Source organism: Morchella sextelata (genome assembly GCF_020137385.1).
Source record: "Morchella sextelata strain SCLS chromosome Unknown scls_10, whole genome shotgun sequence".
Lineage (NCBI taxonomy): Eukaryota > Fungi > Ascomycota > Pezizomycetes > Pezizales > Morchellaceae > Morchella > Morchella sextelata.
The window spans coordinates 1,236,096-1,254,915 of record NW_025408625.1 but is presented as its reverse complement, the minus strand read 5'-3'; the positions used below and the strand labels follow the sequence as shown (position 1 = coordinate 1,254,915).

General features: G+C 45.7%; 5 protein-coding genes across 5 annotated transcripts; all 5 read right to left on the bottom strand.

The window, feature by feature from the left end:
* Window positions 1–823: 823 nt before the first annotated feature.
* On the bottom strand, window positions 824–3,312 carry H6S33_001315 (uncharacterized protein; the record flags this gene model as incomplete). The annotated part of the gene is made up of 2 exons (XM_044832679.1): window positions 824–3,172; window positions 3,229–3,312. The coding sequence occupies 2 exons, from the start codon at window positions 3,310–3,312 to the stop codon at window positions 824–826; spliced, it is 2,433 nt and encodes an 810-aa protein (XP_044694282.1).
* A 633-nt stretch (window positions 3,313–3,945) lies between these two features.
* On the bottom strand, window positions 3,946–6,105 carry H6S33_001314 (uncharacterized protein; the record flags this gene model as incomplete). The annotated part of the gene is made up of 1 exon (XM_044832678.1): window positions 3,946–6,105. One exon carries the CDS (start codon window positions 6,103–6,105, stop codon window positions 3,946–3,948), a length of 2,160 nt encoding a protein of 719 aa, XP_044694281.1.
* A 152-nt stretch (window positions 6,106–6,257) lies between these two features.
* On the bottom strand, window positions 6,258–7,755 carry H6S33_001313 (uncharacterized protein; the record flags this gene model as incomplete). The annotated part of the gene is made up of 4 exons (XM_044832677.1): window positions 6,258–7,033; window positions 7,107–7,158; window positions 7,214–7,429; window positions 7,507–7,755. The coding sequence occupies 4 exons, from the start codon at window positions 7,753–7,755 to the stop codon at window positions 6,258–6,260; spliced, it is 1,293 nt and encodes a 430-aa protein (XP_044694280.1).
* A 2,776-nt stretch (window positions 7,756–10,531) lies between these two features.
* On the bottom strand, window positions 10,532–11,962 carry H6S33_001312 (uncharacterized protein; the record flags this gene model as incomplete). The annotated part of the gene is made up of 2 exons (XM_044832676.1): window positions 10,532–10,927; window positions 10,979–11,962. The coding sequence occupies 2 exons, from the start codon at window positions 11,960–11,962 to the stop codon at window positions 10,532–10,534; spliced, it is 1,380 nt and encodes a 459-aa protein (XP_044694279.1).
* Window positions 11,963–15,840: 3,878 nt separating this feature from the next.
* Window positions 15,841–17,367, bottom strand: H6S33_001311 (uncharacterized protein; the record flags this gene model as incomplete). Its single annotated transcript, XM_044832675.1, has 8 exons — window positions 15,841–15,939; window positions 16,001–16,420; window positions 16,482–16,565; window positions 16,631–16,741; window positions 16,806–16,984; window positions 17,082–17,175; window positions 17,267–17,276; window positions 17,357–17,367. The coding sequence occupies 8 exons, from the start codon at window positions 17,365–17,367 to the stop codon at window positions 15,841–15,843; spliced, it is 1,008 nt and encodes a 335-aa protein (XP_044694278.1).
* Between the last annotated feature and the right edge of the window lie 1,453 nt (window positions 17,368–18,820).

Sequence of the window (18,820 nt, the reverse complement as noted above, 5' to 3'; positions counted from 1 at the left end):
CTGCCTATCGGCCCACCTGCCTACCTGCCTACCTGCAGCTGCCTATCGGCCTATCTGCCTACCTGCCTACCTGCCTATCGACCTATTTCGCTCAATTGGGTGGATTTGGTGCTGCATTGGGTGCTGTATTTGGTGCTGTATTTGGTGCTCGATTTGGTGCTCGATTCGCTGCTGCTGCTGCTGCTGGATTCGCTGATTAGCTCATGTTTTGATATTAATTTTGACGATTGGGAGATGTGGGGGGGGGGGGGGGGGGGGGATGGTTAGGAGAGTAGAGGGGACGGAGGTGATAGAGAGGTAGATGTGGGGTGTCAAAGAACAGATGGAAGAACACTGTTTAATATTTGCTAAGTGCCTAACCCTAACCCAGCCTTAGCACCCGTAAATGCCTATAATCCTGACGAATTTCCATAATGCTTATTTATTTAGTAATCCTAATACTAGTAAAGGCCTTAAAAGAGTCTTATTTGGTGGTAATATTAAGCAAATATCATGCTTTTGCCTAAAACACGCTTATTTTTTGCTTTTTTGAGATATATGCCTTATTTAAGGCTTTTCTACGTCTTAGAGCTCAAAATCAGCCTTATTATTTTACCCGTTTCGACGGTAAGGTAAGTACTGGTGGAAAGGAGGTTGGTGTTTTCCATTGACTACACGTATGAAGTAGACTGAACTGAAATGACATTGAAGTGAAGTGAAAATGAACTACATAAATGTAACGTATGCTACGTAACGTGTGTAAGAAGGTCATAGCACCACATAGCCAGCATTACAAGGCATCCACAGGAATCACTGCCCTACCACACTAACAAATGTATCTCATCTACTCCTGCATCAAAACCTTCAATGCCTCTACTCCAACTGAGAGAACTTCCGGATTTCTTGTGCCTCTCAGTGCCTCTCTGACGACATTCACTCCTTCGGCGGCTTTGAACTTTCCGACATATTCTCCACCCCCGCATACCAAATTCCTTACACAGACCACACCTCTATGTCTCACTTCTTCATTGTCCTCCGATACCATTGCCAAAAGTATCTCCACACCCCTCTCCCTATTCATGATTGCTTCACACGCTTTATCCCACTCCGTCAACATTGCCAGTGCGCCTCCTGCTGCTCGTCTAGTTGCTAGATCCTCCGAGTCTGCTAGGGCGAGGAGGATATGAAGCCTATTACCAGCACTCTTGGATCCGTCTGCAAACTTTTCAACTCCGGCTGGGGATGCCATGAGGTTACAAACCAATTCAACAGTGGCACGCTGAACCATTGAATTTGATGAGAGCATGGTCTCTTCGATTTTCTGCCAGCCAATACGGATGATAAGATCGCGAGTGGAATCATCAGTTGAAGCCAGGTTTGTAAGTGCAAGAAGTGCTTCAAAGACCGGGAGAAGGGTGGGTTGATCATCTGAGTTATCTAGCAGTGCCAGGAGCGGACGCACAGCTGATGCCACTGGGAGTTGCGACGAGAATACATGTGACGGATTTGTGGATACTAGGACCCGTGCAAGTGCGTGCGAGCATGCCTGTTTTATCTGCCTATCTTGAGACGTATCTCCTGTTACCGCTGAATAGAATTGGAGGAGAAGCTTGACGCCGCCTTGCTGTGCAATAAGACCACGATGTTTCTGGTGTTGACTGAGTGATAAAAGAATGTTGGTAACGATTGCAATAGCATTCTGTGAAATTTTTCGGATGCATGCAATAAGAACCGGAATAATACCAGCTTCAAGAAGTATTTTACAGCGCTCTGTTACAGCAGGGTCCTTGTCGCCTACATCGGGCTCTGTCTTGGCTTTGGGGGTAGCGTTCGCATAATTCTTGAGCTGGGCGACTTTTTTCTGCTCTTCTGACAACGAAGGGAGGTATGATGTAAGATTATTTATAACAGTTAAACCGCCGAACATTACTGTTGGTTTGCTGGAAGTGTCCTTTATTGTTTCTAGAAGATTCTTGACGAATAATTTGTCCTTGCAGAGAGATTGTTTGACTGATGCTTTGAGTGTGGCATATGCCAGGCCTTCTACCGATGAATGTCGTGAGTCGGCGTCCTCTTGCAGTATCATATTTTTGAACACCGCTGCCAATTCATCAATCCCTTTTGGCAAAGTTCCTGGCTCTCCGACGCCAAATCGTACTTTTGCAAGAATTGTGGAAGCGATGGCTTTCCCTGTGCCCTCTGTACTTTTTGACACCGCTTCCAAATAGCCCTCGCATTGCCCCGCAACAGCAGCCCTGCAGTTCTTATCCACACATGCCGCGTTCATCATTTCCAGCGCCGCTTTTTCAACATCCCCTGGGCGACCTTGCAGGCTCGGAATAATCCCTTCGACAAATCCATCGGTCATGAACAGCTGTGCTCCTACAGTTGGCACAAGCGGAAATATCGCTGCCGCAGCCGAAAACGCAATCCGGAGGTCGTCGTCTGAGTCTTCAGCCAACCGAGAAAGCATAAACCTCCCCAGCATACTCGCCGCAACTGCTTCATCGGCCTCCACAAACTTTGCTGTTGCTAGTGTAGCATGAGATCGCAAATCCTCTGCTGAATTTATATCCAACATCTCCAGCAATCTCTCCAATGCTTCTTGCCCTACGAAAGTATGCAGCTCGTCTGCATGTGCTGCGAGTAACCTTGCCACTGATCTTACGGTTGCTAATTGTTTATCCTTCTCTCGAAGCTTCAAGTTCTGGAGAAAGGCTTTAAAACACTCTCTCAAGCACTTGTTCTTCTTTTCTACCACCTTCCAAGCCGCAGGGTCTAGAAGCACCACTACGAGCCCATCAACGGCAGCTCCCCCAAGCCCCATAAATTTATTCAACACTTGAACAGCATCTCTCTCTAGTAGGTCGGTCAAATGTTCCCTCCCGCCTCTACTAGCTTTCAGAATGCCACCCACTACTTCACCTCCTTCGGGAGAAGGCATAGTATCGGCATGTGCGAGAAGCAATTCAAGACATTCAGTAGCTGTCGAAGGCTGTAAACTAAGATTTGGATCTTTCAATGCCCTTAACACTTCTTTGCCCGCACCAGGCGATGATTCAACAACGAGCTTCTGGCAAAGTCGCGAAACTGGAGGAACATTTTGGTCTTTCTGAAAATCGTGGAATGCGTGTAGCACTGTTTCGTTACGAGGCGCTAAGGAGAGGGCCTCACGCAAGGAACGGATTGCGTCCTGAATGCTAACGGTTAGATGGTTTTTTCGCGCATTGTGTGGGTAGGAGTGCTTGCATCGTGACTGCCGGTTTTAAGATATTCGAGAGATTTGATAGCAAGCGATGAGGCTCGGGCCTCGTGTTCAGAGGTTGCTGACATTGTATTTGAAGGTTGCTATGTAGAAGCTTAGGTTCAATTTGTGAGGCTCTAGTGGGTTTCCCCGCCTTACATAATAATTAAAGCTATAGTAGAGTACTCCGCCTAGCTACTAATGCTATGAAATACCAAGTCAAATTTTAAAGTTTAGAAGTAATATGCCTTAGTAAATATATTTACATATATGTAGAGGTTGACTTTGTCGCGTAGACTTAGCTATTTTACCTCTGCATCTCATTTTGACCGTAGGTATTCTCGTAGAACTATTACCATGATGACAAATAATTCCACTCCCTAAGCGGCCCTAAGCCCTTCAAGGACTGGAAATGATTAAAACCACAAAAACATAAAATAGCTCAAACCTACTATGAAATCTTCCACTCCCATCGACAAGTGATATACATACACTCCCCAGACCTAAAAGGAAAATACTACGCACCACCAACACCTATGAACTTAGAATAGAAAATAAACGGGGAATAAAAACGCCTACCAGAAAACCAAAAAACAAGTCAAGTACCTCATGAACGATATATACCAACATCGAAAAATAAGGAGAAGGGTAAGAAACAAAAAGGAATTGAATATAAACAAACAAAAAAAAAAAAAGATCGAGAAGAGGAAGATAACGAAAACCTAAACAGGCAAAATCCAACCTGACTCTTGGCCACTGATCATCCAAATTCGAACTCTATTTATACCCAGATTTTGCCTCAATAACTCCACTATATCCTTGCTACCATCCTCGATGGCTATATCAAGCACTGTCCGCCCTTTTTTATCCTTTGTTTTCCATTGAGCCTCATGGGAGATAAGTAACAAAATGATATCCTTTCGTTTTCTTTGGACCGCAAGATGTAAAGAGGTATATTCTCCAATCTGCGCACTAGTCTTCGCCGTAGGATCTGCTCCATAGTTTAATAGTAACTCAACCGTGTCTTTTCGGCCCTTATCGACCGCTACAAGAAGTGGTGTCCATCCGTCTAATGTCTTTGCTGAGAGATTTGCCCCATTCCTCAGGAGCAATTCTGCGACCTCTTTGTGTCCTTCGCGTGCCGCCTCATGAAGTGGTGACCATCCAGCTGAATTCCTCGCCTCAGTATCTACTCCGCTGTTCAGTAACAATTTCACTACGCCATTTTGCCCCCGGGAAGCCGCCTCATGAAGCGCCGTCCATCCGTCGGAGGTCTTCGCAGCAACACCCGCCCCCCCGTCAAGCAGTAACCTCACGACACCTTCGTGTCCCTTATGAGCTGCCTCGTGGAGTGGTGTCCATTTATCTAAAGTCTTTACTGCAGTTTTGGCCCCCTTCCTCAACAACAGATCTACTGCTCTTTCATCCCCCTTATGGGCCGCCACGTGCAATAGGGCGTATCCATCATTCCTCTGTTCATCGATCTTAGCTCCATGCGCAATTAACAATGTCACGATACCATAATAGCCGTTTGTAACAGCTACATGCAGAGCTGTCTTTCCGTCTTTGTCCTTCGTCGTTGCTTTTACTCCACCCTCTAGCAGCAATCTCACAATAGAACTTTGACCCTTTTCGACACCCATATGCAATGCTACCCAGCCTTCTGCTCCATGGTCTAGCAGAAACCCCACCATACTTTTGTGGCCTTGGGCAGCTAGGTAAAGCACTGTCGCTCCGTTATTTGTCTTTACTGAAATTTCCGCACCGCTAGTGAGAAGTAGCCCTGCCACGCCGATATGTCCCTGATGTGCGGCACTATGTAGAGCTGTCCATCCTTTATCTGTTTTCTCTGAAACCTTTGCCCCATTTTTCAACAGTAACTTGGCCATATCAGTAAGCCCCCGGTTGGCTGCTTCGTGTAAGGTTGTCCGTCCTCCGGCCGATTTTGCTACAATGTCCGCCCCGTTTTTCAATAATAGTTTTAGCGTGGAATCGTGACCCTTATGAGATGCATCGTGCAATGCCGTCCATCCTTCGCTGGATTTTGCTGCAATATTCGCTCCTTTTTTTAACAGTGGCTTTACCATATCATCGTGTCCTTGATGTGCAGCGGCGTATAATGGTGTCCATCCTAGATCGGATTTGGCTTCGATGTTTGCCTTTTCTTCCAGAAGTAATTTTGCCATCGCGATGTCCCCCCTTTTGGCCACCAAGTACAGGGCTGTGGTCTTCTCTTTCATCTTTGCCTCAAGGTTTTCCCCGTTTGCAAGAAGTAGCTTTACCATAATGGCATAGCCTTTATGGGCCGCGCTGTGCAATGGTGCCAATTCTTTGTCTGACCTAGTCTCTACATCTGACTTTTTGTTCTTCAGTAGCAATTTCACCATCTCGACATGGTTCTGGCTAACAGCGAGGTATATCGCCGTGTGAGCGTTTTCTGTCTTTGCGGTAACGTCCGCTCCGCGATTAATGAGTAGGTTTGCGACGGCAGTATGTCCCTTGTGAGCTGCATTATGCAATGCCGTCCATTCTTGAGTCGTTTTGATCGTGACATCTGCGCCATTATCAAGGAGTAACTTTGCTATTTCTTTGAGGCCATGTCGAGCTGCAAAGTGCAATGCCGTCAGTCCTAGAATTGTTTTGGCCGAAACCTTCGCCCCATTCTTAAGCAAAAGCTTTACCATCTCAGTGTGACCTTCCAGTGAGGCTATGTGGAGTGCAGTACTTCCGTCTTTTGTCTTCAGGGTGATATCTGCGCCTTTCTGTAGGAGTAGTTTTACCATGGTGGTATTACCCTGGTGGGCCACGTCGTGCAATATGGTCCAACCTTCCTCAGATTTTGCTGCAATATCTGCTCCTTTCTCGAGAAGAAGCTTCACCATTTTGGTGTGTCCGTTGTGAGCTGCACAATATAATGGTATCCGTCTTGGATATTTAGATACAATATCTGCCCCCTTGCCCAGTAAAAACTTTGCCATAGCGATATGACCCTCCTGGGCGGCCAGGTACAAAGCTGTTGCTTTGTCTTTTGCCCTTACTTCAAAATCCGCTCCGCTCTTAATAGCAAATCAGCTACGTCGACATGGCCACCATACGCTGCCATGTGTAGTGGTGTTTTTCCATCCTTGTGGGCGGTGGCAGAGACTTCTGCTCCTTTGTCCAGAAGCAACTTTGATATATCTACCCCTCCCATAATAGCCGCCACATGCAGTGCTGTGTAGCCATCTTTCTCTTTTACCATGACTTCTACTCCATTCTCTAAAAGTAGACTCACTAAGCTTAAGTCTCCCTTCTCGACTGCCAGGCGGAGAGCTCTCGCGGGTTCGGCCTCAGATCTCGTTAGCTTTCCCTTCCTCAGGGCTAATCTGATGGAATCTTCCGTCCCCGAGAAGATCACTTTAACTAATAGCATGCCATTCCCCTCTAATGGTTTTGCAATAGGCTTGTTCTTGTTCAGGATCATCGGTATGAAGAATGACTTCCGCTCCAGGTCACATAGAATTTTCATCCAGAAGATAGCATCTTTGGGACCTAACCAAGGTTCTTGGAGGGCTTTCTGAGTGGTAAACCGGTCTTTTGGGTGTGGGGCTAGCAATCTGGTAATGAAATCGATTGCTTCGGCGGGCGCTTTCTTCGCGACAAGTTTTGCAGTCGGGAACATAATCCTACCCAGAGCATAGTCGTTAAGCTCGGACGTATTAAATGGTGTATCTCCGGTAAGCATGGTATGCACTAGACACCCAAGTGACCATATATCAACGGAATTGTCATATACTGATGTTCCTGTGTCGAAAAAGTCGTCCAGAATCTCTGGCGCAGAGTATTTCTGGGTCCCCACGGCAGTGCGTAATTGAGTGCCATTCCGCTCTTTTTTTGGAAATACCGAAATCCCCGATTTTGACGACCAAAGGTTCCTTTGTAGCGATAAGAACGTTCTGCGCTCTCGGTTAGTTTAATCAGACCTGGAAACTCCAATTTATGAAGACCAACCTCTGGCTTGAGATCCCGGTGGCAAAAGTTATTTGCATGCATGATCTTCAATCCTTCTAGGAGCTGTGATGTGACCGACTTTGCGACGTTTTCGGAAATTTCTCCCTTTCCTGTAATAAAACTTGAGAGATTTCCGCATTCGACATATTCCATAGCAAGGTAGATATTTTCTTCTTTCTCAAACCACCCGAAGAATTCCACAAAGTGTTGAGGATACTATATAGGTGACAAGACTTCAATGTTAGTACTCATTTCGAATTTCGAAATAATAAGAATCAAAGTACAATATATACCGTTTTCAATTCCGCCAAAGCAAGTAACTCTTGCGAGCATCCCGATATGGTACTCCTGTATATTTGTTTCACGGCCCTAACCTCACCTTTATCCCCCTTCTCTAACCACACTATACCACCACTACCCCTTCCCAGAACTCTGCCCTTGTTCCATTTTTTTGCAGTTGCACCGGTAGTATGTTTGCAATAACCTTCAAAAAACTCGGTATCGAATTTGTATGCCCCGAATTGTTTCAAAAAACCCGACATTTTATTTGTAATGATTCATCGTCTGAGAGGAAACTGAGCGATCAAAGGATTTCATGTCCTATAAGTACTGGCTGCGCTTTCGATTTGTGTATGAGTTTACCCCGTTGACTAGCTGGCTAGAATCCAAGTCCCATGGCCTTCTACAGCCAAAGGTAGCACCGGGGTGTGTCACCACTTTACACAGCCCGAGGTTCCTAGTACAGTGCCCGAAGAGCCTGTACAGACTTGCATGTAAGTTGTCAACAAAGGGCTCTGCTAGTAAGTAGGACGTGGGGGTGTATCTGGTTGATTACTAAAGACTAAACCATATATATCACTTGATCATGAGTCGAGTGATTGTTTGTACTTGCGGCGAGAATAAGTTTCCGCCAAATTTGTACGTGAAAATGCGGTTGCAACACAAAAGTGGTGGCGGAAACTTATTCTCGTAGCAAGTACATACAGAAAAATAAAAACGTCTTCGGATCTGTAGAGCTCGAACAAAATGTAGTTTACCTAAACACAAGTACATGTACATACATGTAGTTAATGTAGAGTTGCAGTAGTTGCGAACTTTGTGAAGTTCACCGGGCAACAAAGATTACTCACGCGGCGGCTTAGCCCCCGATTAATTAGTATTCTACCACCCCGGCCATCATCATTTTGTAACACAAGAATGTGGGGGATCGGTTAAATAGTGTACTGCCTGGGCCTGTAACTGACTGACTTCAAAGCGCGAGATCGAAGCACGTTAGATCCGAAAAAATATCCGCACACTTCTCTATGATAATACACATCTAAATCAATGAATTATTCGACTCTTTGGGCTGGATGTACATACATACGTCTAGTCTGTGAAATTCGTTGACGCTCGAATTAATTAATACCACCCCAAATATAAGGCCGCAGGCCAAAGAAGTTGCACAGCCCCGGGCCCTAGTGTGTGTTACATTACTAAATTGATTTAAGCACCTAGGCATTCCCGCTGTAGGTATGCCCTGAAGTTTACTTCAGGGTTAAGCGGGCACAAGACTCCAGGCATTACTTAGTAACTACTTTAGTCATCATCGTGCTCGCTCATGGCTTAGATCATTCAAGGGTAGCTGCGTCTAGGTCAAAGGTGAGCTCGAGAGGTGTGTGCCTGGCCGGGTTGACATCCTACCCATACAAAGCTTCTTCCATGTCCTTCCGTTTATTAGTTATTGACCTTAATTTAGCTCATATCCACCCATTTTCTATGAGTTTTATCGAGATGTAACTATTTAATATCGACTACTTCATACTCGAATTTATGTAATAGAGTAATTGATACTTCGAAATCGACGGTTGCAAGAGGAAACCAGAGCGGCGGTATGGGGCGGTAAATGTGTCAAAAGTAATTTTACAACCAGTGGTGAAAATAATACCAGTATTTATACCCTATAATGCTAATTTTTATGATAAAAGCACAGCTGTACAGACCTTTTGGCCAAAAGGGGCCATATAATGCCAATATATATGAAAATTGTCCACCGGTACCACCGGTGGGAAATTTTCATAAGTTTTGGCATTAATGATTGAACATTTACTTATTTAGTATAGCGCAGCATAAAGACCGAAACTCAGTGTTTATACCGGTGGAAATTTACTAATGTAGGATAGCGTGCAGATACAATGACTGAAATTCAGTGCTTATACCACCGGTGGTAAATAATTTACTACCGTTGGTAAAATTACTTTTGACACATTTACCGCTCCATAGCGGCGGAGCCAAAAAGCTACAAGTGCAGAGTACGGGTCACGTCATAAGTCGAATTCTTTATATTTTACTAGAGTCGACTGTATGCTTAAGCTTCAGGGCGTTGCTAAGCTAATGAATTAAACAAAACAAAAAAAAAAAAAAAACAGAGCGTTGCTAAGCGTAGCGCATCTCCAGTCCATATTGTAGTGTCGGTCAAAAATCAAGATCATGACTAAAGTCGGCGCCCATGTTCTTTTGGCAGCCCATTTCCGCCAGCCACAATTGTTATACAGCTAAAGTCTAAGGTTGTAACTTAGCAGGGATCTTGACGTTTCTGGAAGCTCATGCTCTCGCTCAACTACAGTGACAGATGGTAAGCCAATTAAATAACCACATCTTGTTTAAACGTTTATAATTTATATGTACTGCCAGTGCAGTCTCCCTATCTATGTATGTCTGCCTTCTCTGCACATGTGCAAACCCGAAGCTTATAAAAACCATCTGAAGCATACTACTCCAAATACCTCATACAATACTCCATTGTATATATATTGTGTGCTTGATTAAGCAGGGGCTTAGTAAAGAAAGAAATTTAAGATACCACCAGAATTCCGGGATGAAGAATGAGACATATTGACACCACAAGAGTTGAAATCATTATCGTACCAATAAAATGCCTTGCGGTGGTATTTTACCTTGCCGTAATATCAGGCATTTCATGCCTCTCTTTAGCGCTGCACAATCGTATGGGTACAGATCTTGAGTTTGTTAACGAGTGATATACTATGATTAAGCGACTACACGCACTCATCATGAACACTCTCCTTGGTTTAACTCATCGAAATCGAATACCTAGTCTGAAATACTGACAACTAATCTCCATTTATAATTTCAACTCCCAATACACCATAACAAAAATTTTAAGCGTTAAACATTTACTCCATATACCCACCCATAGATATCCATAAATAAACACCTGCCCCCTAGTAACCCGCGTGCAAAAACATATGGTACAAAAAAACCTGCTCTTGAAATGCATTGAGATATTTGGTGTTCATATCATTGCGTCCAAGCCATTCAAACATCCCCTATCACAACCCCAGAGTTTGCAGCCTCGTTAATTTCCTTGACAAGTTCCCTCTCACTATTAGGCATTAATATAATCATTGTCGGTATCTCCAAAATTTCTTTCTCTTTCCTAATCTGTATCGGCGTTCGAGACCCAACCGATGTAGGACTTGAATCTCTAATGGCCGGAGAATTGGTCCTAGTGATAGGTGTCGATGTTATTGCATGCGGTAGCGACTGTGACGGTTCAAAATATCCTTGTTGGGATGACATCGGTGCTGATGGCATTGGTGGTTCGAAGCAATCCAGTTGTTCGACCAGCGAGGGAGCTCTGGTAGATGGTAAAGTCTCAGGGAGTGGTACAGCCGATGGATTGATCTCTTGTTGTGAGCGGGACAATAAACCCTTGGCCAGATTAGTAATTATTTAGTTCAGGACATAAGACAGAGAACTAACAGCGTAGTCTTCAGTACTGAGTCCCCGCTGCACAGCCAATCTCTTAGCCGCTTCCCGTTTTTTTTCTAGCTCTTCTTCTTCAAGCATCCTGACTTCCTCTTCCTCCCTTCTTAACACTTCATCATCAACTGGTCCCGGACGTCCAGGTTCAATGGTCTCCGCTGATCCCAGTTCCTCTTCTTCTTCGGCATTTTTATTCCTGTGCTCTCTTCGCGCTAACACGAGAAACCCGTCTTCTTCGCCGTCAGACCCTCTTAAGAAGACATCGTCACCAATTGGGATTGCATCGTCGTCGTCTTCACTTGGCCATAGGTCACCCCTACTCCGCATACTCCCGCCTACGGAGTCGCCTGAGCTACCTGTAGCGCTGCGTTTCCGTCTCATTCCTGTAGCCCTGCTACCATGATCATCTTCCGCTTCTTCTTGAACGGCAGACAGTCCGTTTCCACGATGTGGATGTTCTTGGAGGTTCGCTGCTGAGGGCTTGTAGCGTAGACCTTTCCCCCTAAAAGGTGCCCACCTCGTCAGAAACCCAAACATAGATGTTTGGGGTATAACAGTTGGGTCTTGATCATGCCCCGGGACCGATTTCCGCTTGCCGGCGGACCCACTCCCGACTATGGCGCCGCTTGATGAAGAAGCACCATAAGTCATTCTATTCGAATTACCCCCATAACCCCCTCCGGATCCTCCGCCAGCAAGGAGCCTATCTAGTTCGTCGTTACCCCATCCAAGGAAGCCGCCGGTGGATGAACTTCCGTGTTCATCGTCGTCATAGTCATAAAAGCCGAATGGGTACTCACGGCGGTCCCGACGGTGATTGCGATCATGATTGATAATGCAGCATGTAGAAAGCGATATGAGGCATGGGTCCAAATAGGACTTTGTGAATGTGAAGCATGAGGTGAGGGCGTTGTCCGAGGCGGATTCTATGGAAGTGGAAATGCGGTTGAGCGATTGACGGATGCGGGGGTCGGTACGCATAGTGTATGATTATCTGTTTTTACGTGGGGGAGAGATGTCTATCTGTCTAGGGGGTGCACCTAGGGTGTCTCTGTGGATGTCTCTATGAGATAGTTGCAGTTGGTATGCGGTGTGTATGTAGTTGAAAGTGCGTACGTCGTTGATGCGTTAGGTAGGTCAAGGTAAAGTAAGTAGTGCGTAAGAATTTGGTTAGCTATGTTACGGTTACGGCGCGGGCCGTCTCTAGATCTGTTTGCTGTTGCTAGTGTATCTCTCTATCTGCTCTGCGCGAATTCGTCGTGTATCTCTTTTTATTCCCCCCTCTGTTTCTCCCCTTCTGTTTTCTTTATCTCCAGGATGAACCAGTCTAAATGCGAACGGCTGAAGAGGAAGAAATGTTGATTAGATGATATGATTGAAACTTACACACACGATTAGGTCGTGAGGTGAGGCTGACCGAGAGTTGCGATTCAATCAACAACAATCGGAAGGACAGACTGTAGTTGGATATGAAATGGGTTGTCGCGACGACCGGACATTCAATTCAAAACACAGTTAGGTAGAACTGACGTCTTTTCACGACAGGCTTTGTTAAGACGACAACAACGAGCCGGGGTTGTTGCAGCTTCGTTGAAGTGCAGTGTATGCAGTTACCCGGAGTTTCTTAACTTAGAAACACACCCTCCCTATCTCGACATAACCTGCCGCCGCTGAACTAAGGGTTTCCCCGCAATGTAGGTGGATCCTCGCTCATTAAGAAGGGAAAGAACGAGATGTGCGTCATATTTGTCCATACTTCCTGTATTCAACATTTCATAGTCGAGATCTGCAGTAAAATGCTGGTTTATCTAGATATAGGCTGCGGTGTTACACTACTCTACCTACTCTACGCTGTCGAGAGTTATGTATGTAGCATGATGTGCTTTGATGTGCTGTGGTGTGCTGTGATGCGCGTCTTTCTTCTTCTCCTGCGGTTTCGTGTCGTTACCAGGTCCCAGAATAGTTCCCTCCTTCCTTGTGAGCGAGATTCTCGAATCTGGACCCGTTGTGATAGATAACCCCACGCACACTCCGCACTTTAAATACCCAACAGCATCTGTGATTCAACCCATGTTCTTCGACGTGTCATGGAAGGCTAATTTATCTTCCCCGAAACCCCACGGACCCTATACCGTAACCATCGTACAGAGAATCAAAAACCGAAGATGACCATTTTTTAATCCGATCTCGATAAAAATCTCAGGGTTTGAAGGTACCTCTGTGCTAACGCTAAAAGAGGAGGAGGAGATGAGTGATTATCCACGCTTTCCGGTAACCGGAATCTCTGTATGTGAGCCTTTTATACCATTCGCCGGGTGTTGATAACCCCGGTCCCTAGAGAGGAGGCATGTAGATAAGGATCACGTAGTGTCACTCGCCTAAGTGTGTGCTGCGAGTCTACGACGGGTGGAGGAAAACAGAGTTGCAACAGTCCGTACATGTAGGTATTCATTCACTCCTAACATGTGAGTAGTAGGCACTTACATACATACTTACATGTACCTACATATAGCTGACGCCCGTGCTCCCAAGCGACAAGTGGAGTTTACGTGTGTATTGCTTGTTGACCACGTTTCCGTTCAGATCGATAGGGTGCCTGTACCGTGTTGAATTTGCCCCGTGGCAGTAGCGGTTTTTGTAAACGCTCTTGCGCGTTTATGTTCGTTCATTACGCCACTAATAAGCGCTTGTCCGTGTCCCTTAATGTGTGCAGAAAAATGCACTTCAAATCATTTCCATCCTTATCAGCCCATCATCAATTCTCACTCAACCGGCCTAATGACGATCACCAATCAGCTTATTCCCCCTCTCTCCGCCCAGCCCCCATCCAGAACCAGACTGGATAGAGTACTCTACTGTAAACAAGTCCCCTCAGAACCAGGTTGACTGTTCTTCTGGTAAAAGCCACGCACGCCATTCACGCAGCCACGGGGTAACTAATCTGTTTAACCCCCCCCAGAGCCGCATGAAAAAGAACGTTTTTGTGGCACGAGGTGTACCGGGCGAAACAGTTGATCCTTTCTAGAACTTACCATAGATCTCCCCCGCTTTAAGAATGTAAGCCCAGGCCGAAACTGCTTCTCGTGCCCGAACCCCTCAGGGTACATAATCGCGGCTTGAAATTAGGAGGGGAATATCTCCGTTTCCAAAACGATTGGCCTTCGTAGCAAGTCTTTCTTTTGTTAGAATTCTGCTGTTTTAGATAGCAAAAGTTTCGTTATCCTCTTGGGTAGGTCGTAAGAGCACTCGTGATACCTACTTCACGTTTCCCCACAACGCAGCAGCACGCATATGACCGCCTTTCCCCGCGGTGGCGGCCTTTGCGCATATCCAATACAATTGGGACAACAAACAAAACGAAACAACACATACCTTTCACCGCAACGGCTTAAGGGAAAAAAGAAAGGAAAAAAAAATACAGTTCTCCAGCTAACCGCCAGAAACCACAGCCAAACTGTCGGGATCATCCCAGGCCCGTTTTCTATCAACCCCCTCTGAACACACCCCCCCCCCCCCCCCCCCTCGAGCACGCGGCCACCCGAGGGCTCCCCCGATTACTCTAGAGATGCAAGAACTTGACCTGTCAAAAAAGCAACTCCCCCACGACCCAAGCTGCAAGTTGGGAATGGGAAAAAAAGAAAGAGAAAAGGTGGAGCCCACGGTAGCGAAAAATCCTTTAGGGTGCTTGCAGTAAAAAAGTAATTCTTTTTACGTACAGCCAGCCTAGGTACATTCTCCCAGATACTTGATCCCACCACACCTACCCGACCGGGGAGGGAAGACGGTCCCGGGCCGAAAGCAATGAGGAAAAATGGCTGGTTCCAAAATGGAAATCTCGAGGAAAAAAAGCTTTTCAATTCTGCAGCAATTTTTCATTCTTTTTCTATGCAGGTGAAAAAAGCAAACAAACAATCCAAGACCCGAACCTGCAGCTGAAAAGAAAGACAAACCAATAAACGCCAAGATGAGAATCCCATGAATGGGATGAAAAGGAAAAAAAGGAAGAAAGAGAAAAAAAGAACTCGACGGCATACCAACCCAAAGAAGTAGTTAAGGCACCGGGGCATGAGCCTTCTGGTTATATATAGACCATATGCCGCCCACTTTAAAACGACGTCCGTCTTACTCTAGGTTATGAGCCAGTGCATAAGTATACTCTAGTAGGTAAGTACATGTAAGTAAATACCTATGAAACCCATGGGAATAATACAGCCACAAGACAAGCCACAGATATCGTCTCCCAAACACAAAAGCTCGTATTAATCTTCTTGTCCAATGTTATTTATATGTAATACTTTCACTCTAGATTACAGGCACACAAATTCAAGATCTTGGTATAGCTACGCTCTGCCGCCTCGGGTTCTCCGTTCATTAACTAGGTTATATAAAACTCTGTGAAATTCCCGAACAGTAACAGGTAACGGGAACCAGATCAATGACCGCCAGTGAGAGAGCAAGGAGAAAGAGATAAGAAACAACCCCATGAAAAGGAAAGAACCATGATGAAAAGGTAATCAAACAGATGCGAGAATGGGAGGCATGACACGTACGGATAAAATCGGGCTAGGATGGGAAGGGAGGGGGGAAGGGGTTATGGGGATAGGGCAAAAGAAAAAATGAATTGCCCATAAGTATCACCGTTAGAGACGTAAAAAAAAAAAAAAAAAAAAAAAAACATGATATTTAGAGATGAGGATACATTAAGCATCGTGTATGAATTGCAGTTGATATTTGGATCGCAGCTTATGGAGGTGGGAGGAGTTGGTAGAAATATGCAAGCTTTAGAGGAATTGCTTGCATTCAGCGTAAATCATGAATTCGAGACTAATAGGCTACACCGTCGATGATATTCTCAACGATTACGAATGTGAAGCTGAGGCATGGTTCTGTTGTTGAGCGGCCCTTCGGACAGGCTCGAAGTATGGATGGGCCATGGCTTCTTTGGCCGTCAATCGCTCCTGTAAAATTAAGGAATCAGCTCACTGTCACTACAACTTAAAATGGAAGCGCAACACATACCTGATGATCATATCTCAAAAGCTTGTCCAAAAAGTCCAATGCATCGTTACTGACGAATCGCTGATTCTCTGCATTGACAAACTGGTGCCAGTTTTTTCTGGGAAATCGTCCAAGGATGTCATCGTACTGTGCGTCGAGCTCGATATCGTACTTGTCAAGGTAATCGAACAGTTCTTCAGTTCCCAAAACCTTGGCGATCTTGACGAGTTGATCCGAGTTGGAGTTTCCGTGGAAAAATGGCTCTTTTCGGAAAATCATTGATGCAAACATAGCACCAAGTGACCAAAGATCAAGTGAGTAATCGTATTCTTGATAGTCAACGAGTAGCTCTGGTCCTTTAAAGTAGCGAGACGCAACACGGACGTTGTATTCGGTACCAGCGTGGTAGAATTCAGCTAGACCCCAATCGATCAATCGCAGCTTTACAAAGGTTAGTCCGATCTAAGTCCCATGACTAGGATAGAAGATCGATGAAGCTCACCTTTCGCTTCTCGTGATCGATCATGACGTTGTGTGGCTTGACATCTCTATGCATGATACCCTTGCTATGACAGAAATCCAACGCCTACCAATCAACAGTCAGCAAACTAAAGCCCTTTATAAGATACATTGTTCCAAGCGGGCACCAACCTTCAGCAACTCGAAAATGTAGTAGCGCACATCGTAGTCCTGAAATTTGGGGTACAGGCTGCGGAAGTCGGTATTATTGATATACTCGAAGATTAAAGACGGCGTTTTACTCTATTCTCTGTTAGAAATTTCTGCCGGTCTCCCCCGAGAAGCACGCCTTGGGTTGATAACACACCTGAGGATCCCGGACAACATCTAGCAGTGCAACGATATTTGGCCCACCAGAGAGATTTTGAAGAATTTTGATCTCTCGCTTAATCTTCTTCTTCTTAACTGGCTTCAAGACTTTGATAACGCATTTCTGATAGTTCGTGATGTTGATTCCCTCAAAAACCTCAGAGTATTTACCACGTCCTATCCATACTCAGTTAGAAAATCCTCCCCAATTGCAAATTCCATAAATCCCGACACGGGAAACAAAAAGGGCGTATTTTATCCAGTGAAAACAAACCTATTTTGCGGACAACCTCATAATTCTCGAGAACACCCCACTGAATGTTTACTGAGTCGTAATCCCAGTATGATCTGGGCATGTGCTGGTTGACCTGGTTGCGCCAAAAATTCTCATGTTAGTATATTTTCAGGTGGGGAAGAGGAGATTTCCCCTGCGGCCCCTAATAAGGAATGAACACAAACCCATCCAAAACTTTTGAGTTTGTAAAAATCAAGAGAATTGAAGGATCCATGTGGGTGGGTGAGAAAACAAGGGAAAGTACATCTGCGTACACACGAGCCATTGTTCTGTTCTCGACAGGCTGTGCGCCCTGGCCGTCACGAATGATGGGATAGAACGGTAAGTTGATGAGGAAGAAGAAAGTGAAGCGCTTCAAGCAAACGATAGGAGCGTTTGTTGTGATGATGATGATGATGTTGATGTTGATGGGAGAATAGTTGAGAGATATGTGAGCAAGAGAGGGAGAGTGTTAAGTAAGAGTAAGAGAATGTGTAGACGGTAGATAGAGACGTATGTAGTATGTACGTATGCAAGCGGTTGGGTTTGTGCTGACAAGGCTGCTGCCGGTGATGGGGCTGCTTGTTCTGCTTCTGGAGCCTGCTGGTGATTTTGCAGTGCTGCGGTCGGTAGTGGGTTGCTTTGCAGTGCAGTGTGTTGCAGTGCTCTTAGACCCTAGGCTCTTAACTACTAGAATGCCTCCTGCTGCTGCTATTGCTGCTGTTGACTTGGCCTCAGGAGGGGAGTGGTGAGGTGAGGGGGGGGTGAGTGGGGTGGGGGTGAATGAAGGAGGGGAGTAGACAACCCGTGGTTGGTTACGGGCAAGGAACGCGATGTGGAAGAGTTTGGTGCACCCAACGGACGGACACACAGAGAGTCACAGATGATGAGACCGGCAGGCAGGCGTGGGAGATGGGAGGCGCCAGACGGTGGGCAGATAGGTGGGGTGGCAGTTGGCTGGAACAACAACGAGCCGGATTAGATGCTTTCTGCTCGCTTTCCTATGCTCCTTTCTCCACTGCGCTTTGTGCAGTTCGTTTCCAAACAATACTCGACACGCCTCTAAATTCCCGCTATCGCTCTTATTTTCTTCGCCGCCGCCCTTTGTCACTCTTTTGCTCCGAAATCAGAGAGTCGATAGGTGTGAGATAGAATCAGTAAAAGCTCACATTTTAAAATGACAGAATATCAATAGGCTGCGGCGGTTGCTACTCGGGAGACTCCTAACAATCCCGTTGTCTTACTGCTTCATACATGTAGTTTCACTATTATTCCTGCGAGCTGCCGTTGAGCGGACAACGATAAACACTTTTCGAACTTCTTCAGTCACGCCAATACCTAAATTCTTGCCCATGTCCGTGCGCGGCCCTGTGGTCAAGGCTTGCCCGCAGCTTGGGCCGGACCCGCGGGGAAGGCACGGCATCACACAGTACCCTTGCAATTGACGCAAGAACAACGAGATTTTTAGTCCGATTTTCAAGTTCGGGGAGCCTCACGTAGATATAACAGCCTGTCCAGCGGCAAACGGGAGGTATTACTTGGGATGGATTTTTGACTATCGCTGTTGACTGCTTGAGATTACCATTCTACGTTTGCTGATCCAGCCACGACACAGAAAATACGAAATTCGAAGCCATAATGAATTGACATTTCATGATTTCCTTGAATAATCCGCCCGAAGAGCTCTATCGTATTTCTTTGTCGTTCCCTTTCGGTCCTATCTTGAATTCACATGCCTC